Source organism: Colletotrichum aenigma (assembly GCF_013390185.1).
Source record: "Colletotrichum aenigma strain Cg56 chromosome Unknown KSG_Cg56_contig09, whole genome shotgun sequence".
NCBI classification, from domain to species: domain Eukaryota; kingdom Fungi; phylum Ascomycota; class Sordariomycetes; order Glomerellales; family Glomerellaceae; genus Colletotrichum; species Colletotrichum aenigma.
The window spans coordinates 3,252,808-3,273,875 of NW_023500915.1; the positions used below are offsets into that span (position 1 = coordinate 3,252,808).

The following is a 21,068-nucleotide window of genomic DNA, read 5'->3' on the forward strand; positions in this document are numbered from 1 at the left end:
GAGTCCGGAGCTTGCTGAGGCTCGGAAATGTGGGCAGCGCCGAAGCGTCCACCGACGATCCCACCGCGCAAGAAAAAAGTCTCAGGTACATTCAATCCTACCGCAGTGGAGCGGCACATTCTGTTGGGCGAAACGGCCGGTGTACCGACCAACGGTCCCAAACAGCCCCTCTAGCTTGAGAAATCGTTCCCTTTTTCGATCTTGCCAGTCCCAGATCTGCTAGTGCATCTCGCCGAGGGCCACCTGAAGAAAAAAAAGAGCTCTGGTAGCTGTCTTGGAAGTGTCCACTATCAGCGCCGGTGAGTCTCCAAGGGTCTCGGCGCAAAAAAAGATCTTAAATGCCTGTGATATCCGCCCACCCGACCTCAACTCCTCCTCTACACTCCAGTCGCTGAACGTCCTGCCCCTCGTGCAACCCCTGCGTTTCCCAGAAGCACGCCTCGGAAACCGCTGCGATCGAGCTCATTGGTATCATTTCGACATCAAGCATCAGAAAAGTGGCCAGAAAAGACTCGTTGCACGCACTTCCATTGCTCCGTAGTCGAGTATGGCTCACGAGTACGATGACGAGGCGCGCGACGCCTACGACAATAAAACCCCCAATGAGTTCAGCGCTGCGGCGTCCACCACGGGACCGTTGGCCGGCCCTTCGAACCAGGAGGAGCACGAGGAGTACGACGCCGAGACAGTCGAGAAGGTCTACAGGTGGGTGTTCACCAGGGCAAGTTGCCTCGCCGTCGACGACGCTGACCAATATCCAGGAAGCTTGACCTTCGCATCATCCCAGGTAAAAGTCTCTGCGCAATCTTGGCGACACACTCGCGCTAACACGCGCAGCCTTCTGGTCGCTCTACTTTCTATGCTCAGCCATCAGGTCCAACATCGGCATTGCGCAGACGATGAACTCGGCTCAAGGGCACGACTTGATGTCGGTTCTGGGACTTACCGCCAAGGATACCTCAACCGCTCTGGCTCTGTTCTACGTGGCCTATGTCATCTTTGACTGCCCCTCAAATCTGGTCATGGCCAGACTGAACCCTAGAGTATGGATGGCCCGTATCGTCATCGCGACTGGCATCGTCGGAACCTGCTTCGCCGCCGTTCAGAGCGCATGGAGTGTCAAGTATGTATTGTGATTGATAACCCTCAAAGTCCAGAGACTAACGGATCAGGCTCCTCCGGTTCCTGCTCGGCGTCGTCATTGCTGGCATGTGGCCCGGTATGTCCTACTACCTCACCTTGTTCTACCCGCCGTCTCGCACCGGCAAGAGAATCGGCATGTACTTCACCGCTGCCCAGCTTTCGGCTGCTGTGGTCGGTCTCGTTTCTGCGGGCTTCCAGGTCATGGACGGCATGGGTGGTCTCGTCGGTTTCCGCTGGATGTTCCTCATCTACGGCCTCGTTGCCATTGTTCTTGGCTTCTCCCTGCTCTGGTGGCTCCCTGACCGCCCTCTGCCTCCAGGCCAGAAGCGGGAGCGCTCAAAGTGGTTGAAATGGATTCCGCCCACGCCCGAGGCTCTGTCCGGCCACGACGCCATCGTTCATTACTCCGAGCTTCGCCGGGTGTACCACCCGAGGCCGTGGACTGTCGGAGATCTCTTCCGAGTTCTGATTGACTGGCGTCTCTGGCCGTTGACCATGATGTACTTTGGAGTCGTCGGCGTCGGTATCGGCACTCAGCTCTATGGATCCGTCATCATCCGCTCGATCGTGCCCACAGCATCCAGCATCGAAGTCAGCTTGCTCTTTGCTCCCATCTGGATCGTATGTATCACCTTTCGCAGTCCATTAGACATAAGCTAACATGCAGAAGATGGACTTGATCGCGATTCTTCTCATCATGCCAATCTCCGACCGCTTCCACCGCCACAGGCCATTCATCTTCTCGGCTGCCGTCTGCATCCAGATCGCTGGGCTTCTGATGGTCACCTTCGCCCTCGACAACGGCTGGGCTCGCTACGGCGGCCTCCTGATGGTCGGCTTCGGTCTCGGCCCGACCGTCCCCAACTGCATGACCTGGACAAACGAGATCTTCCAGCGCCGCCACGGCGAAGTCGGCGTCGCCGCCGCCTCCGCCCTGGTGTCAGGCCTTGGAAACCTGGGAAGCATCGTCACGACGTACGCCTTGTACACGGGCTGGCCAGAGGACGCCGCCAAGGGGCGCTACCAGTACCGCCGCAGCAACTACGCCATGATTGGCATCCTATGCGCCAGCATCGTCAGCAGCTTCGCCATGTTGGTCCTGTTGAAGATCTTTGGCAACCCGCCCGCGAACAAGATCTCTTCCGACTCCTCCAGCGAGATCCAGGACGGCGCCGCGAGACGTGAGGCTCGGGAGCGCGGTCTTGGCAAGCTCTTTGGCCAGCGTCAGGAAGCGTAGATGCTTCCAGCGGTATGCGCCAGGTTCGCATGAGGTCCGCGCTACCTGACGACCTCCAGATTCAACACACTGCCGTGAACCACACTCGACAAGCAACCAAGGCGCCCATACATTCTCGGCAGTTCAACCTTGCCCAACATACTTAATATTTCGACCCATCTTATTGCTCGTTCTGCTCAACACACTTACACTATATATATCACCCATCTAATGTTTGGATCCGCTTTTCATCCGAGGATCGGGCGCGAGTTCACCCCTTCGCAACGGCGATCAAAACAAAGCGACGGGAAACGAGGCTGGATTATCCTCGACGGCGACAGTGCTTCTACGCCATCGCTGGGAAATGGCGTATTGGACTGGAGACGAAGAAACTTCTTGACCGGCGACAATGCTGCTGCGCTATCGCTCTTTTCGGTCCGTCTCATGGGAAACCAAAAAAAAAGAAGAGGAAGAGAGGAAGCATACCGAGGAGAAGGTGTGGAGATGTCCTCCATATTTGGTTTTCTGTTTTTGGTTTTTGCATTTTCGATGATACCCCATACGTGTTTAGATACGCCGTCTTTCGAGATCTTCGCCAACTCGGCCGCGAAAGTGCCGCTGCGCCATCGCTGGGACTGCGTGTTGAACCGAGGCAAATGCCAGCGACAATGCTACTGCGCTATCGCCCAGGCTTGCCTCGTGGGCGCGCTTTGCGAATTATTTCGATTCTATTTATTACGAATATACAACGTTGTTTGTCTTATTCGGCTCATTCATGGACAGATAATGGTGAGGGAGAACCCATATGTTTGGTCACTTCTTTTTCTGGTATTATCCTGCCTACGTGAGGTTCCAAAAGTCATGGCTACCCTTCCTTCATCCTTGTCAGCTCCTATTGTGCTAAGTAAGCTCAGCGCGGCACGGTGCGTGCTCAGTAGAGGAGAAACAAAGTGTGAAACGTTTTGATTCATTCCTCTTCCCCTGTTGTTATTGACGTCGGTAGGACAGAAACACCACGAGGATCGCACGCGCCTAGGCCCGAGGAAGAAATGTGGCGTGTAACCCAGTGCCACGAGCACCACATGGCGCACGTCAACGACTAGATCGTCGCAGCAGGCGAACCTCGAGGGCACGAATACGAGGAGGTTCCATGTAGATGAATTCATGAACGCCTTCAAGCCCCCTTCTCTCTTCCACACTCCAAGACTAAACATTCCAGAAGGACGGGGAGAAATCTAAATGCAGACATAATAGACGAAAGAGCATTGTGCACCACAAGAACCATTTCTTGGTGGTTCGCCCGCTGGGCCGGGTAAATGCCATGTCACCACACAAACTTCGAAACGATGACGGCGTCTGTCTGCGGTCCCACGACATCAACATCGCCTCCGTTACGCATGGCGCGGCCTGTTCAGCCCTCCGTCGCGTCCTGCGGCGAAAAGAATTCGGGGCCATTCGTTACTGGACATTTGTTTGAGGCCCTGAAGTCGGCAATCCGCATGATCGTGCCTATCAGAAACGCAGAGCTCAGCCTTCCCCAAAGCTGGGAATGACCACACTTACGTCGTGCTCCGTTTCCTCTACCCCTCGTCCATCTTATGGCTCTCTCACGATATTACTTACGTCTCTCCTATCGCCGTTCCTTGCAGCTTGATTATTCACTTGCGCTGTGCTCCTGTGACGCGATCAGAGTGGGCGTCATATCACCCTCTCCTCCCCTTCCTCGTCCGACGTTGCGTCAGGGTGTGAAACCTTGTGATGGAAGTTTTCCAGAGAGGCACAGCTCAGCCTTTTCTTCGCTCTCCCTTCCTTCCGCTTACTTGGCTGCCAAGCGATTTGCTCATGCCGTTGGCTCAGAGTTGACGTTGGATCTTTTTTTTAATCGACGTTGGAACAGGGGTCCTATCAGCCCACGAAAACGGCATGCGCCAGTCTCGGTCCCGATTGGCAGGAACGTCTTTCCAATTCTGTCTCTGGGTTCCATTCAAATACGAAAGTTCTTTTGTCACTAATCAGCATTCTCCTCCGTACCGGTGTGCACATTCGTCAACCTCCTTGCTTGCATCACCCACTCACTCCCTGCTGGCTGGTTTTCGGCAGCACAATCCGAATCTCTCCATCCCGGTCGTCGTCGTCGTCCACTTAGACATCCTGTCCAGGATTGAAAACCCCATGTCGTCGATAACAAGGATGGCCGACTAATTGGCCCGCCCCCAAAGCAGACGCAACGGAGAGGCGTGGGGACTGGGGGGCAGCAGGGCAGGGAAGAGAGGGCCGTCCCGGGGTCGTGTTGCGCTCGTACACCGACCAACCACAACCCCCGGATCCCGTGAGCCTCCCCTCTCCCCCCCAATCTGCGGTGCATGCGGCACAGCTCGGCCAAGAAGGGGGGCGGAAAATGTGGCTCCTCCTCCCGCATATGCGCCGTGAACCGTAGACACGACACGCGGTGCAGCCACATCTGCCACATGCCAGAGGCCGAGAGAGATGACCTCCAACAACACACCCCCTGCGACTGATTACTATCACTACGAATTGGCAGCATCGTTCTGGCGGGGTCGTACCGAAGAGAGAGAAACGTCCACGAGTCTGAGGGTGCTGGGGTCAAAGACGATCTCTTCATCGGAGACGGTCCCGAGAAGAGGCGATGTCGACTTGGACGGTTGGATGTATCTGTAGGCTGTATTGTGGATGTCGAGCTGTATCTTACTTCTGCGCCGCAGCTCGTTGATACCCACCCCTTGCGAAAAGACCCATGGTTAACGGCGGCCGCTGTGTGATGTGTTGCCTTCCTATTCTTGGTCATTCTTCCAAAGGGAGGGAGGGGAGGGGAGAGGTACGGCCAAGGTAGTAAGTATATCAGTCCTGTCCCGCGTGGTTGCTCAGAGAAGGGACAGCATGCCGTGCTCCCAACTCGACAAGGTCTCTCGTTGCTCACCATGGCAGGCGAAGTCGACAACCCCCCCTCAGACGATGGACCGCTCCCCCAAAGCCGAGATGGAGGAGAGGAGGAAGGAAACATCGGGCAGCAGAAGAGGGGAAGCAGCACCGACGACAACGGCGAAGAAGGCAGCATCACCACCGCCGATGAAGCCACCGTAACCAAGCCGGCGCCGGCGCGCAGCAAGGCCCAGACGACGATCCTCATGCTGGCGCTCTGTATGGCCGTGTTCCTCGCCGCCCTCGACGCCGTCATCATCACGACCGCCCTGCCGACGATATCCAGCGCCGTCGGCGCCTCCGACTCCGGCTTCGCGTGGATCGGCGCCGCGTACCTCCTCGCCAACGCCGCCTCCGTACCCTTCTGGGGCAAGGTCAGCGACATCTTCGGGCGCAAGCCGATCCTCATCATCGCCAACATCGTCTTCATGGTCGGGAGCCTGGTGGGCGCGCTCGCGGGCACGCTGACGATGCTCGTCGCCGGGCGCGCGGTGCAGGGGCTCGGCGGCGGCGGGCTGATGGCGCTGGTGAACATCACCATCGGCGACCTCTTCAGCCCGCGGGAGCGCGGGGCGTACTTCGGCATGATCGGCGCCGTCTGGGGGCTCGCAAGCGGGATTGGGCCGCTGATCGGGGGCGGGCTGACGGAGAACATCTCGTGGACGTGGTGTTTCTGGATAAACCTCCCCATCTCGGGCGTCTCGCTGCTCATCCTCGTCTTTTTCCTCAAGATCCACACGCCCAAGACGCCACTCGTGAAGGGGCTGATGGCCATTGACTGGCTCGGATCCATCACTTTCACGGGAGCGACGTTGATGCTCCTGCTGGGGCTGCAGTTCGGCGGGCTGAGGAACCCCTGGGGCAGCCCGACGGTCATCTGCCTCATAGTCTTCGGCTGCGTTGGCTTCGGTGTCTTTGCGCTGGTGGAGAAGTTCCTGGCAAAGTACCCCTTAATGCCACGGTCTCTCTTCAGCGAAGTCTCAGTCGTCTTCTGCTACGTCGCCTGCTTCTGCCACGGCATCGGCTTCGCAGCGATAGCGTTCTTCCTCCCGCTGTACTTCCAGACCGTCCTTGGGGCCAGCCCGATCCAGTCCGGCGTATGGCTTCTCGCCACGGCACTCCCGCTCGCATTCTGCACCATCGCCGTGGGCGTCACGATCAAGAAGACGGGCCGGTACAACGAGATCATCCGCGTAGCGATGGCGCTCACGACGCTCTCCTTCGGGCTCTTCATCACCTTCCCCTCGCGGCGCGACTGGCCGAAGCTCGTGCTCTTCCAGATCGTCGCCGCGCTTGGCATCGCGCCGAACCTGCAGGCGCTGCTGATCGCCCTGCAAGCGCTCGTGCGGCAGCAGGACCTCGCCGTCGGGACCGCGACGTTCGCGTTCGTGCGGCACATCGCGCTCGGCATCGGCGTCGTCGTCGGTCAGGTCATTTTCCAGGGTGTTATGGGCCGGCACGCGGCGTCGCTCGTCGGCGCAGGCATCCCAGAGGACGTGGCGGCCAAGATCGGCAGCGGGTCGACCATTGCTGCGCATGGGTTGTTTGAGACGCTCTCGGCGGCGCAGCAGGATGTCGTGAGGACGGCCGTGACGGACAGCATCAGCAAGATGTGGATCTTCTTCTGCGTCGCGTCGGGCGTCGGGTTCATCTCGACGTTTTTTATCAGGCAGATTGAGCTGCGGCAGACTCACACGGAGACCAAGACCGGGCTGGAGGTGGAGGAAGCCAAGGTGATTGAAGGTGCGCGAGAGAAACCAAGGGATGAAGAGGAAGCTTGAATAAAAGCCGGCCTTATGTTGCGACTAGACTGCGAACTGTTAATATTTCCCAAGATTGTATATGATGATGGACGAACATAGATGACCAAGATGGCGCAAACCGAAGCCCCATAATTGCGAATAGAGTGGTTGAACATCCAAAAACGCTGAGTTAGAACGAGTTTTCACTACTGAGGAGCAAGAAATTGATCAACCCCCCAGAATTAAACAAAATAAAAAAAAATTGCGACAGCAATTCGAGAAGACATGGCGAAGGTTGGCGGCTGTGTTTGCGCTACGGCTCATGAGTGTGTTTTGCGACATGCCAGACATTAGCAAATCCTCGATAGTCTAGTGGTGAGGATATCGGCTTGTCAGTAACACGATTCGCCGGGGACCGGGGTTCAATTCCCCGTCGAGGAGTTTCTTTTTGCATTTTGCCAATTTGCCCACTAAATCTTGGTTGATTTGATTCTCTCTCCTGTTAGATTCTAACATTTATGTCTTCTTCGCCTGTTCTATTCGCCTCGCTGTATATCGCTGTATAGAGACGTTGGGACTATACTTATTATCAACCTCACGTGTAAGTCGCCGCCGCTTTAGGAATACACGCTCGCAACGCAGACGGCTTTCTGTGCACTCTCTCGTGATCGATATTAATGGAATTGATTACTTGACACGTGCACATCCATCCATTTAGTGTTACTATGACCGAACCTCTCTTCTCTGTTGGCTGTTTCTCTAGTCCCATGGGGATTTTGATACAAATGCAATTGTTGCATCGTTGCATCATCCCACCCTCTCCTAACACTATGGCTCAGTAGACATATCGCCAACCTCTCTCAACCCCAGAATGCTCAGAATACCCCTCGGCCTCGTCCAGCTTCTTGTTCAGCTTGATCGCGCGCCGCTTTGCCAGCCCAGCCGAGGTGACGACTAAGAGACAGCCGACCAGCACTAAGCCACCCCCGAGGCGGTAAAAAGGCTCCTGCGAGCGCGGCCAAAAGTACGGGCTGAACCAGTGGCTCGTCTGGCTGATGCAGTTTGCAATGGCAATCAGCGCGGCCTTCTTGCTTCTCGGAGCAGGTACGACGGACGTCTCCCAAGAAAGTTGCAGGTTGAGGCCGTTGTAGGTACCCGAGATGAGTAAGAACAGGCCAAAGTAGCGGGCGCCAATGTTCATTGTCGATATGAGGACAGAGATGCCGACAGCGCTGCCGATGATTGACAGGACGACGTGCCAGAAAGACTCTTGATTACGACCCGAGGACCAGGCGCAAACGCAGGCGAATATGAAGGAGAACGCGTAGGGGGGTGCTTGGATGAGGTATGTTGTCAACTCGCCAAAGTCGAAGGTTTTTACAATCTGCATCCTTCATGTAAGTGTTCGTTGTTCATCAAAGTGAGTGTGCAAGACTTACGGATGGGAAGAAGTCCTTGAAAGACTGTGCTGTGACGAGAGCAAAGTGCATGAGGCAGAAGATCCAAGTAAACGGATCTCTGACCGCATCCTTCAGACCATCCCAGGTTCCACCTACGGTCTCTTCTTGGCCGCCGTTGGAGCACAAAATCCTATATTGTGCCATCTCTCGCTCAGCGGGCGCGAGGAAGCGGGTGTTTTGCGGCCAGTCGGGCAGAAGAAAGAAAGCTGACAAGCCGATGACGAATGTCGCGATTACCTCGATGAGAAAGAACCACTGCCACGAGTGGAGATTTCTGACTCCGTCCATTGTGGTGAGAATTCCTGCCGCGAGAAAGCCTGAGATGATGTTGGAGATGGTGTTTCCCGCATGCCAGACGGCCATGCGCATGGGGCTCTCGTGCTTGTTGTACCAAGACGACGTCACTACCGATGTCAACCTCCTTCAGATTCCTCGGCCCTGACAGGGATCACTTACGAAGTGTAATTCCTGGGAAGAAAGGGGCCTCGCACAACCCTGTGAGGAAGCGAAGGGCTGCGAAACTTGCGCCGCTGTTCAGAGAGTCAGCAAATGTACAACTGCAATGATGCTGATCTCCAGGGACTGGCTGACTTCTTCAGAGCTGGTGTGCAGATCGTTGCTGATCCCCACAAGAGCATGATTGAGGGGAGAAACCATCTGGGATTGGACTTGGCCAGCCACAAGTTGCCTGGCAGTTGGCCAATGAGATAGCCGATGTAGAAGGTGGAAATCCCCAAATTCCACATGGTACCTGACATATGCAGATCTTCCTGCATTCCGGCCAATCTCGCATTAGAGACGTTGATCCTGTCGAGGTAACTAGATTCTGTGTTAGTCGGTCTTCAAAGCACATTTGCTCGCTCTCGAATGTCGATATCGGATCATTATACTTGCCTCATGAGAAACACTAGAGGGGTTCCATTAGTAAACAGATTCAGATATGAGGCTGATCAAAACGCCTTACTCAATGTGATGGTCGGCATCATGCGCCAGTCAACTTTCTTCACCACGCTCTTGTTCAACTGCTCCATCTCGGCGTTTCTCAAGTCGCGAAGAAGGTCGAATCGACTCTGGATCTCTTCTGGAGAGAACTGCCGATTTGGCTCCGACTTGTCAGCAGACGAGCGTTCAATCTCATCACATCTGACGACATCTTTGCCGATGCCACTGTCGTTGTGCCCTCCATTGGAAGCCATGGCCATGAGAGATCTGGGAGTGATGGGAAAATGTTGTCAGTGACACTAAAGAGCTGTGTCTTCCCAACACCTCACAACTCCCCCTCCATGATAAGGGTCTCACTCTTATATCTGTGCAACTTGCGCCAAAGCAAAGCAATCTGAACTCCACATAGCCTTGCCCTTTCAGTGTTAACCAAGATGTCTTGGATCTTGGCATCTGGGGACTCCAGACCAACCCCGCGTTTGGATTACCTAGCATTGCCAACGAAACTGACGAACCTGGGATACTGCTGGGATGCGCTGGTGAGTGAGAGGGGATCTCCACAGCGGGTTTGTTGCGTTCCCGCGGGAGGGAGAGACCGGGGTTATCCGCGACCCCTCATTCCTTCGCGCTACCGGAAACGTTTGGTAGGATGGTTGAGAAGAGACAGACGAAGACAGTCCACTGATTCAGGAGCGCTACTCTGACATTTAGGTGCGTCTAGGAGACCTGCCGCCCTAAGGTGGCATTAGATACGCAAGCAGGGTGAGTAAGGTGAGTTAAGGATAACTTAGTGTAATGGATAAGGACGTCCTGATCGACGTAATTTGAGCGGAGGTAAGAAAGATAGCGTGGGGAGGAAGGGCAGCGCAGGCAGTAATAAAGGACGGCAGCGGCGGCTTAGCAAGTTGTCGGTCTGGTAGTTAACAGTTTCGCTGGAGATGCTTAAGCATCCAAAATGTCTAGTTCAGTCAGGTCTAGAAGCAACATGAAAATAACACCAGAGGATCTTCGCTTAATCTTCGATTCCTCAGATATTCGCGTCGCTTTTCAAGTCAAAATTATATTTCTATTCTAGATAATTGCTATGCCTGGAAGGGATCCTTTACTTCTCGCTATAGCTCAAACCAGGTTTACGTGATATAATGCTGGACAGTGGCAAATGCATCTCAGACCTACGTACGAATAATGATCCATTGATGACAAAGTACAATAGAGAACATGAACTCGGCGATTTCGTGCTTTTCACGACTGTACTGGCGGAGCTAGCTTAGTGGTTATTGCAGCAAAAGACTAGCAACCTTTTCATACACGGTGAACACGATTCCTCCACTCAAAACCAGACGTCCAAGTCTCATTGTGCTTCCGCTCCAAAAACCTCGAACACCTCTTTACGCCAGCACCAACCGGAATGCCTCGGTCGTACTAGCCCCCTTGGCAGACTGCGACATAGTCTTGATCGTGTCAAACGGTTGGGTCGCATACACCGTGATTGTCCCTGCAACAGCACCAGAACCGAAAGTCACCAGACCATTGTTCGGAAAATTGCTCTGTTTGGTAAACTCTCTCAAAATATTGTAAGATCCCATTCGCACTGCCGAAGTTGCTGATTGTTTCAATGTCGTTGACAACAAACCGCGGTAAACTTCACCGACACCATGCTGGCGTACCATAAAGAATAGAGCGTGCGTTCCGCCGGAGTACTTTCTTGTGGACGATTTAGCATCGTCAATTCTTCAAAAACTTGCGGTTAGCAGTCGCGTTTCGGCATTTTCGTTATGGTGTTGAAACTCAGATATCACTTACAGCGCAGTTTTGACACGCTCTGTGGGAGTCACTGCAACGACGCTTTCAACGCATCCTGCGATCATGCCAGCCAAGATGCCCCTCGCCGGCGTCAACTTTCCCTTCTCGTCCATCAACGCATTGCGGATGGAGTCAAAAGATAGGAACCGAACCCCAGCTTTGAAGGTTGTGCCCTATGAAGTGATTAGCGAAGGTGGTCAGCGAAAGTCATCTGAGGTTTATGGAAGAGCCATTCGTACAATAATCAAGGTCGAGCATCTAGTATAGATAGCTCTAAAACCGTCTTGCTTGGCGACTTGAGTAATGACCGCGAATGGGTTTTTAGATCTTGTCGCGTAAAGCTGAGCTGTTGTTTTTGCGAACTCAAAAGGATACTTCCTCCGTCATCAGAATCGTTTCCCCAGAGGCTCAGAAATGGAGCGACTCACGGTTGTGGCCGCTTCAACACCTCCAGCAATACCGCCAGAAATAAGAGAAACACCTGGTGAAATCTTGTGCTTCTTACCAGCGTTGGGAGCATTGAGGGCCGGTTGCCTAAGAGAGGTATTGTTCGATATTGACATTCCCATACCTGGCGATTGAGGCGTTGTGAGTGCCGTCATGATTGGTCATATACCTTCTGGCTTCGTATCTTGAATTTCTCAGTTACAAGAAACGGGCAACGTATTCTGCGTACTACCTCTGTAAAAAGATATAGGGGAATCACGCCTAGCCGACGACAATGAGTTGAAGGGGCTGGTTTGTGAACTTTGAAAAGATGGCATTCCCAATGGAACCTACGATTCACATCACTTCCAATGTTTGGAAACTTGGCTTGCGGTTACTTAGGCATACACGGTCTGTCTTCATCCTGGATTCCCGCGGTTGAACGTGCAGGGTTAGGGGCTCGAGTGGGTAGTCTGACCAATCACGAACCTTGCCGCTTCTGTGGGGTCGACGGGAACGACGTTCCCGTCTGTGACTACCCGTGCGGGAGGCAATCTTTCCGTTTCCCTCACAATGCCGAGGTCAATTACTATCCGCCAATCTATCTTTCACCCACGGGAGCTGTCATTTTTATCTCATTCCTTTCTCCGATTCCAATCGTTTTTTAATGGCACCGCTCGGGGACAATATCACAGTCTCGGGCCGTCCTCGTAGGCGGGCTGTAGAGGCCTGCACATTCTGTCGACGTCGCAAAGTTCGTCACCCGCGGAGTCTCACCCAGTACTTCTCCGCTATGATTGTCGTTCCCACGGCTAACGTGTTCCGTTCAGATCAAGTGCAATAACGAGCAGCCCACATGTGCCAATTGTAATACTTACGGCAAGGATTGTGTCTACGAACCCTTGTCTGCCCCTCCTAACAATCCGCCTCCTGCCTCGACTTCGGCTCGTCGTCAGACCGAGCGCCGGCGGCGGACTACACCGAGGGATTCCCGGCAATGGTCCCATCCTCCATCGGGGCCAGAACGCCAAGATGACAGCGGCGGCGAGACCCGTCAAGATACGCCATCACATGTACCTGGCAATGTGGAAGCTCCAGCAAGCCTGCCGGGTCGAGGTCAGCAAACCCAGCGGGAGGAAACACGGGTAGACCAGACTCCCTCCCATCGAGCAGGTGTGTCACGTATTGTGGTCTCTGCCAACGGTGTTTCGAGTTACCATGGCCGTACCAGTGCCCTTTTTGAGGAAAGCCTGCAGGAGAGGACGTCTGTCGCGGACTTGCGCCCGCGGATGCCGGACGAATGGATAGAAAAAGGACTAGTCGCCGAGGCAGCCAAACAACGTGGGTTGATGATACTCTTGAGGGTGATCATTGGGTGTTGACTTGACGTTAGGTCAACTCGAGGACTTCAACTACCGCGCTGGTACGCTAGACTTTGACGGTGTAGATCCCGAGTTGGGGATGCATCTACTCTCTCTGCATTGGAACCGCCAGCATCACTCGTTCCTGCTGACGTACCGTCCGGCTTTCATGAGAGACATGGCGTGTGGCGGGCCTTACTTCTCGAAGATACTGCTGAATGCCATCTACTTTGGTGCGTCCAAGTTCAGCCCTCGTCGAGAGGTCCGAAGGGACCCCAACGATGTGCGGACGGCCGGCTGGGCATTCCGCGAGCGCGTCCGCAAATTACTCGGCGATGCGCTGGACAGTAGTGACATAACCACAATTCAAGCGTTGCTGGTTATGACAAACTCGCTGTTTGCGCTCGGTGATGAGAGAAGCGCTGCTTGGTTATACGCAGGGCTGGCGTTTCGCATGATCATCGACTTGGGTATGCATGTAGATGCGCCGGGTCTTGGTATCACACGGAAATTCTCTGATGAGGATCTCGAAATACGGCGTAGGGTCTTCTGGGGAGCTTTTGGTATGATACTGTTATTCTTGGTATGCATTGTTTGGCAATTAATTCGTTCTCCAGTTGTCGACAAGATCCAAAGCCTCTATCAAGGTCGCCCTGCTTCGTTGAAAGAGTCTGACACTCTAGTTCCCATCAAGTTTCTCGACACCTTCGAAGAGTTCGAGAATTGGGCGCCGTTCGCCTACTCAGCTCAGAACAACAGCTATCCTGGTTCGCCTGCCTACAGTGTATCGACCTTCACCCATCTGTGTAGGCTGTCAGTTGTCATGAGCGACATTTTGAGTTGCATCTACACAGAGCGAGCTTTTGACAAAAGCCCCCAAGAGCTATCTACCATGCTTGAGAATCTCAGCTCAAAGCTCGCAGCGTGGAAAGATGCCCTGCCAGCCCACCTAATATTCGACCCCAAAAGCAGCACCAGAGTTCCTCCCCCGCATGTGCTCAGCCTACAGTAAGTCAGTTCGTTTCACCGACACCCGAATCAAATGATTTGCAGTCTAATAATCCGCAAGTGCAATGTACCATGTCCTCACGATCCTCTTGCACCGTCCTTTTGTTGCTGACGGTCATCTTTACAATACGTCTCGCTTCCTATCAATAAACTCGTTTATTACATGTGCCTCGGCCGCCGATAGCATAGTAGGCGTGCTCCGAGTGTACGACAAGGTATTCTCGGTACGGCATGCACCTTATCTGATATTATATGCTACGTACGTGGCAGCAACCATTCATGTTCGCATTGCGGCAAAGCGTAGCATTGAGTCGGGAGCTCGCGAGTGCTTGGAGACGTGTATGGCCGCCTTCAGAGAGAACCAAGAAACAAATTGGGCTGTCAGAAGGGCTAAAGCAATAGTTGAAGGTCTAATGACAAGATTGGGCGTTGGCCTTTCTCACGATAATGGCAATATCCAAGTTAGCAATAGCCAGGTCTCCGATATGGCGGACACCAGCCCGGAGAGTGCGCGGAATCGTCCCGGAAGAAGACAAACGAGTGGCCTTGGGGAACGTGGCCGCGTGGTGCATCAAAGACCACATCCACCATCGTTGGAGGACGGATCCCCGTCAATGGGCTGGTCTGACATTGATGGTATCATACAGAGCTTCGTCCGCGGACAAGATATCAACTCAGTGCCGACGGAAATGGGACAAACAGAGGCGCAACTCCAGATAATGCCTCAAGCTATGAGTACTCAGCATTCCGGCGGGGACTCGGGGAGTGGCATCGGCAACCCGTCATGGATTCAGGGGCTGCCAGAGGCTGATGCCGGCGCTGCCTCATTCGATGACTTGCTCTTTGGATTCAATGGATCCGCTCTTGATAGCTTTTTCTGATGAACAATACGTCACATCATCACATCAAGTATTCAGTCGTGCTACTACTACCCGTCCGATGCGGTGTCGGACCCCTGTCCGTTGTGGTTCCGGGAGCCCGGCCGGAAGTGCAAGATCAGTCCCGCGGGTGAGCATGACTCCCGCGGGTTTGCCGCCCATGCACACCTGACGATATTCACAGTCTTTAACAGCATATTCATAAAAATGTCGTCACTTATCATCGAGTGATGGTAATGAAAAGCATTTATGAACTCTTTCCGTCTTGTTGCGCCTTAGAGACCCCTAGTGCTTTCACTTCAACGCCCCTAAGATCCTCAACCTGGGTCTCAGATCTCTGAAGACTGTTTCCAAATGCTTTCACGATCAAAAGTCTTACAAAAACATACCGCAATACGAAGATACATTCACCAGCTGTCGCATCATAATCCGACACCATTCCCCATCGCAATCATGGCAGTAACGCCAGCAATGTCGAAACGCCGAGTCAGGCACTCGCTCCCGGCGGTCCTGATGCGAGCCGGGACGTCAAAGGGGCTCTTCATCCACCGCTCACATCTGCCGCCCTCATTAGATGACTGGGCCACGCCCCTGCTTGCAGCCATGGGTTCCAAGAACAACGACGCTCGCCAGATCGACGGTGTAGGCGGCGGGACCAGCGTCACCTCCAAAGTTGCAGTCGTCGCCCCATCGGACAGACCAGGCGTCGACGTCGAGTACACCTTCGTACAAGTTGCCGTGGGCAGCGAGACTGTCGACCTCAGCGGCAATTGCGGAAACATCTGCTCCGGAGTCGGGCCGTTTGCAGTTCAAGAGAGATTGGTCACACCGCTGCCGGGCGCTAGGTCCGTCGATGTGAGAATATTCAACACCAACACCTCGAAGGTCATTGTGGAAACGGTCTACGTTGATGAGGATGGCAACGTAGAAGAGGATGGCGACTGTCTCATTCCAGGAGTCAAGGGTCCTGGAAGCGAGATCAAGGTTGCTTTTATCGAGCCGGTGGGAAGCATGACCGGGAAGCTCTTCCCCAGTGGGCGTCGTGCTGAGAGTATCCTTGTCGAGGAGGTTCCTGCTCTCGGACTGTTTGTAGTTGAAGCAACGTTGATAGACTCCGCGAACCCTTTCGTGTTGGTCGACTCTCAGACTCTCCCGGCCCAACTCACCATCGAGCCGCCAGACTCACCCCTGTCTTTGGAGGTTGCGGAGGCAATTAGATGGCAAGGCGCCGTTCTCATGGGTCTTGCTGATAATCTCGAGCGAGCCAGTCAGGTCAGGGGGACGCCGAAGCTCGCCTATCTGTCACCACCTACCTCGGGCGGCTTATTCAAGCAGACGGCAGATATACGAGTTCAGGCATACAGCATGGGAAAACCACATCCGAGTCTACAGCTTACAGGAGGAGTTACTTTGGCAAGCGCCATGATCATGGAAGGAACCGTGGCGCATCGCCTCGCAGACCACCAGGCCACGGTACTTACAGAAGGAATTCCCACGCCCAGGAGGACACCGAGTCCATCAGACATGATTGCCGGAGTTGTTACAAAAGGGCTTACGGACGACATTTTATCTCAGAGTCACGGCACAGGTCGAACTTTGCGCATCGAGCACGGCAGTGGTATAATGGACGTAGAGGCTCACACACGCCAGGATGCCGAGGGCATCACTGTTGATAGATGCGTTGTGACGAGAACGGCACGGAGGCTATTTGAAGGCAACGTGCTGTATTACTCTTGATTAATTCGATATATAACGCGACACCGGCGTGAATACAATCAGGTCAATAGAAATTCTCGCTCGGGGCAACTCTCGTCCTTGGTTTCAACCGCCTCCCCATACATGATGCCGTGAACGTAGGTCTCGCCGACCAAACTATACATCTCACCATCGCCATTTCGTCTCAGAACCAGGGGTATCAAAGACCCGTAGAACACCGAAATTGTATCCCCTACCCTGGTGTCGAGTGGCGCAAGCCTCATACTGTGATCGTGAGAGACCGGTTGTAGCAGCAGATCCTCGAGCTCCTATAAAAGCAGTCTTCCCTTCCCACCATATCATTCAACCCAGTCTCAGGGCATCTACGGGCTCCAAAGTAAGCCTCTTTTGCACTTTGGCGCCTGCCAGCAGCTAACTCCCTTCAACCATAGTTGATAGTGGGCCAACCACTCCTCGTCCGTCAGCACCTCCGTCCAGTCCCCTAATAACGTTCTACAGAGATCCCAAGGAAAGTCGTTGCCACTGCCGTATGGGTCATTCTTGAGGCCAGACCAACGTTTTTGCCAACACCGAATGGCAAGTTGAAAGCTCTCTTCAATAGAGGCCATGCTCGAGGTGCGAATGGTCTTTGCGGTGATACCGCTCGGTATCGCTACAGCGACTTCGTCAAAGTAGATACCTCGATGCCCCAGGACCGAGTTATCTATGGGCCCTGCACCCTCGACCCTCTCGTTTCTTTCTCCACGCCCAGCTGCCGCATGGTCCTCCAAAAACCGAGCAACTCGTTTCGTTCTAGCTCCGACTTTGAACGATTTCCTGCCCCGACGGGCTGCGAAATGCAATATCGAACCTGCCTGCGCTTGATACCTCGGTCCCCAAATACCACACCATGAAGAAAGAGGCTTGTTAAACTATAATTATCAAAATCGGACCGGGTTTATGCCGTAAGTCTTCGTTAGATACGCAAAAATGGACGTGAACACAGTTTCGTCTGAATGATAGTAGTCAAGTCAGGCTTGACCCTCAACTGGTCTTCAGGTGATGCCAAGGATAACAGACCAAAGACTATGTCTCTGGATAGACTCTGTGTGAAGCCCTTTGCTAGTGTCATCCATCTTGGAAGAGGAGCCCTATAGACGTCAGAGTCTGTTCGATATGATTTCCACTCCCTGAGGAGCGGATAGAAAGGGCACGAGTCGAAAAGCATTCGAATGAACTCAGGCACTGTATGGGCTGACGAGGCAAATCTCTGGTGCCAGACAGCTATTTGGGCGATCTTGTCCAACGGTAATAAGTCTGAGGCTGGACCGCAAATGAGAACCGGATTTCTGGAGAAGAAGGCTTCTTGTATCACCCATCTCCGTCCCCACCAAGGGTGACTGAGAAGCAACTTAATAGCCCTCCAGCGTTTCGATGTTTGAGAGCTGTCACGCCAAACAACGACATGAATGTTGTCTTGTTTCAATTCGGGCTGAGGTCTGTCTGCATTCTGGTCGCCAGCAGTTCTCTGGAAGTGGTTCATGTCTGCTCGGAACTTTCGGGCATCAAGTTGCGATGCAGCTCGGATACCTTGAAGATTATCGTTCGTGAATATATATGTCGTGGAGGCGAGCCTGTAGATGCTGGCCATCAACAACATTTGCCAAGACTTTTCCTGGTGATCTTGTTGGTTGATACAGACAGCATCGACCCAAATGCGTCGTGAATGTGTCTTTGGGTAGCTTCGGATGGATCGAAGAGCTTGGAACAGTGTTTGAGTTACGTCGAGCATGTGGCCATCGACGTAAAGCTTTCTGCGCTCTCCCCGGGGCGGTGACGAAGGACCCCGAACATAAGACAACGCATTGTATTCGGGTTGGTCATCCAATGATACGATTTCCATAGACACATGAACTGTGTTAACAGCAAATTCCATGGTATCGACAAGTAGATGTCTAATCTCCCGCTTGTCCTGTCTTAGGGGCCAGTATCTCAGAGCGCCACGAGAGGGTCTGGCCCTCAAAGTTGAAGATGCCGAAGAAGTATTAGGTTTTCGTATTGGACCTTCTGTATTTTCATAATTGGAAATTTCCCCTACGTTTTCTGCGTTTGCGACGCCCATAGACATGGGAAAGCCACGTGGTGTCTGCGCCCTCATGGTCGAACAGTGTATGATGTTAGAGATGGTCGAATGAAGAGGTCAGGCTAAAAGTTGAACTTGACGATGGGATTGGGACGTTTGTGAGGGGAAGAGTGACTGAAGTGAGGAAAGTTCCCTCAGCATGCTGACCACTCAAGAAGCTGTACTATGGTTATCACCTGCAAGCCACCCAGGCGCCGTAACGTAACCATGCAGCTAACATGCACAGCCCTCACTACGGTGAACGGCTGGTGATATTTGCATGCCGATTCGAGATCATCAACATGGCAATCAGGATAATAAATACCAGCATAATCTTCTGCCAACGGTCACTCAATTATATTGAAATAGTAACCGACTACCGGCTTGTGTGTTGAGACTTGATCGTAAAGTCGTTTTGAAGACTTTCGACATTCACGATACACATCAGTCTATCAACGCACCCAACGTCTTCTCCCAGCGTAGAGACCCAAAGGCAGCGCTGCATCCCATTCACTCCATCATCACCGCCATCCACACCAACATCCCAAACTCATCTAACCCATCACACCAGTCGGACACACGAGATGTCATCTCCCCTTCCTCCACCTCGGTTCCAGTTCCGTTCCCCGTAGCACGTCTCACCCGTCGCAAATCTTGGATACTCAAGGGCTTCTTCCGAATCTCTGCTTCCATCTTCTTGTAGCGCGCAGACCACTCGACATTTGACACAGGCTCCCAAAGATACCTTCCTGTCGGGACTGCCACCTTGTCATAACCACAGGTAGCTGCTTTCCCTCCGCTGAAGTCTGCGTCGACGAGCAGCTCGAACCCAAAGTTCAGACAGACGTTTCTGTGACAACCTACAGTTAGCAATATGCATCTACGATGATATATCGAAGACGAACCTGCGAACACTCTCCCTCAGCGCCCATTCTCGCCGGTCAAGGCTGGCGCCGTTGATGAAATTGGAGGTATAATCCATCTGAAAATAAAGCTTCCTTGCCAATAGCTGTTCTTATACATCAGCATGCATATTCTAACTCCAGGAAACGCGAGCTTCTCACAACAGGGGTTGATACTAGGAGGTCAATATCGTTGTGGGGGATGGAGTCTTGGTCCTTCACTTGCAACAGTACGTATATTGTCATAGCTTGCCCAGCTGATACGAGCTCTTCGCGACTGAAGGAATCGTACTATCACCCAAAAGTTCTCAGTCAGGCGTGCTTCTAAAATCATGAGCTTCGGTCTTACCTCTTCCCTAATCCTGCCAACCTCCTTGTAAATGCTCTTCCACACGAAGGCCGCGCTTCCAGGGGTCCTCGCCTCGTAGGCCTGTACCAGACTACAGCAGACGGCCAGAACTTCGGGCAAACACTGATGATATCCCTGAGCATTGCACTCAGCTGGCGATACGACTCCATCAAGTGCACACTGAGGGAAGATGAACGGCGGCAGGCGGCCGCCTCTAGCCATCATCGCGGGATATGAGAGAAGTTGGCCGAGGAGGACTTTTGCGGTGAAGGCTGTTGATGCAGGCTTTCTAATTCTGGGTCTCAGCGGTGCCTCGTCATAGTATCGTGGTAGAGTTGTAGGTGGCGTTTGGGTCGGGACAAGCCGTCTGCTTCTGGGCGACGTAGGGCCTTGAATGGGGACCAGAGCCCTCTGGGGTCCCATCTCACTCGAATGCTGGTCTTCCGAGAATGAGAGCGCATTCGTGCTGTATGACATTGCCGGGTTTGTCAGAGCTGTATGGATCCTGAAAGGCATATTGGATGTACTCTCAATGGCTTGGTTCAGGAAATTGAGCTCACAGCCCCAGGATGTTGGCAAATTTGATGGTGGCTGCAAACTCCCCCAGTCCATCCAAGAGTATACACTTTGGTCAGGTCCCAGACTCTCAAGGGCCGAGGAAGCCGAGTTGACCTCGTCTATTGCTGCTCCAGTCCATGACCCGGGTGTCCCTCTACTTGGCCCACCGCCTGTTCTAGGCGCTACAGACTGGGCAAACAAAGTTGATTGGTCCACATCGCCGGGGCCGTCACTTACAAGAGGCGTCGTAGCTGGCCGTAGAGATCTAGCTGTCGTTCGTCTCGGCAGTTTGTCGTACTTGCAGGCCAACCCTCGTTCGTCACATCGTCGACAAGGTGCATCCAGCGAGCATCTCGCCTTGCTAGTCCGACAAGGAACGCAGGACTTCTTGCGACTAGACATTCTTGCCGAGTTGCAAACTACCTTGGTGAGACCAATCGTGCCGAGGAATTGGCATCGCGTTTTGGCATCGACAATACTGCTGCCTAGGAGGTGCAAGTCAAAGAAAGGGGCTAACAATGGA

At 53.5% G+C, this 21,068-nt stretch overlaps 7 protein-coding genes across 7 annotated transcripts; 4 read left to right on the forward strand and 3 right to left on the reverse strand.

Annotated features, from left to right (window-relative positions):
- Positions 1 to 547: 547 nt before the first annotated feature.
- On the forward strand, positions 548 to 2,380 carry vht1 (Vitamin H transporter 1; the record flags this gene model as incomplete). The annotated part of the gene is made up of 5 exons (XM_037328781.1): positions 548 to 705; positions 762 to 787; positions 838 to 1,123; positions 1,173 to 1,764; positions 1,811 to 2,380. 5 exons carry the CDS (start codon positions 548 to 550, stop codon positions 2,378 to 2,380), a joined length of 1,632 nt encoding a protein of 543 aa, XP_037173613.1.
- A 2,918-nt stretch (positions 2,381 to 5,298) lies between these two features.
- Positions 5,299 to 7,080, forward strand: dotC-1 (Efflux pump dotC; the record flags this gene model as incomplete). Its single annotated transcript, XM_037328782.1, has 1 exon — positions 5,299 to 7,080. The coding sequence occupies one exon, from the start codon at positions 5,299 to 5,301 to the stop codon at positions 7,078 to 7,080; it is 1,782 nt and encodes a 593-aa protein (XP_037173574.1).
- Positions 7,081 to 7,876: 796 nt separating this feature from the next.
- Positions 7,877 to 9,697, reverse strand: CGCA056_v013539 (putative transporter; the record flags this gene model as incomplete). Its single annotated transcript, XM_037328783.1, has 5 exons — positions 7,877 to 8,425; positions 8,481 to 8,905; positions 8,958 to 9,031; positions 9,093 to 9,327; positions 9,466 to 9,697. The coding sequence occupies 5 exons, from the start codon at positions 9,695 to 9,697 to the stop codon at positions 7,877 to 7,879; spliced, it is 1,515 nt and encodes a 504-aa protein (XP_037173130.1).
- Positions 9,698 to 11,176: 1,479 nt separating this feature from the next.
- CTP1 (Tricarboxylate transport protein) lies at positions 11,177 to 11,848 on the reverse strand (the record flags this gene model as incomplete). The annotated part of the gene is made up of 4 exons (XM_037328784.1): positions 11,177 to 11,183; positions 11,247 to 11,419; positions 11,486 to 11,620; positions 11,675 to 11,848. The coding sequence occupies 4 exons, from the start codon at positions 11,846 to 11,848 to the stop codon at positions 11,177 to 11,179; spliced, it is 489 nt and encodes a 162-aa protein (XP_037173266.1).
- Positions 11,849 to 12,961: 1,113 nt separating this feature from the next.
- nirA-1 (Nitrogen assimilation transcription factor nirA) lies at positions 12,962 to 14,045 on the forward strand (the record flags this gene model as incomplete). Its single annotated transcript, XM_037328785.1, has 3 exons — positions 12,962 to 13,013; positions 13,066 to 13,596; positions 13,651 to 14,045. 3 exons carry the CDS (start codon positions 12,962 to 12,964, stop codon positions 14,043 to 14,045), a joined length of 978 nt encoding a protein of 325 aa, XP_037173617.1.
- A 1,327-nt stretch (positions 14,046 to 15,372) lies between these two features.
- On the forward strand, positions 15,373 to 16,656 carry yraM (putative isomerase YraM; the record flags this gene model as incomplete). The annotated part of the gene is made up of 1 exon (XM_037328786.1): positions 15,373 to 16,656. One exon carries the CDS (start codon positions 15,373 to 15,375, stop codon positions 16,654 to 16,656), a length of 1,284 nt encoding a protein of 427 aa, XP_037172815.1.
- Positions 16,657 to 19,246: 2,590 nt separating this feature from the next.
- Positions 19,247 to 20,503, reverse strand: CGCA056_v013543 (uncharacterized protein; the record flags this gene model as incomplete). Its single annotated transcript, XM_037328787.1, has 4 exons — positions 19,247 to 19,586; positions 19,642 to 19,745; positions 19,801 to 19,929; positions 19,988 to 20,503. 4 exons carry the CDS (start codon positions 20,501 to 20,503, stop codon positions 19,247 to 19,249), a joined length of 1,089 nt encoding a protein of 362 aa, XP_037172873.1.
- Between the last annotated feature and the right edge of the window lie 565 nt (positions 20,504 to 21,068).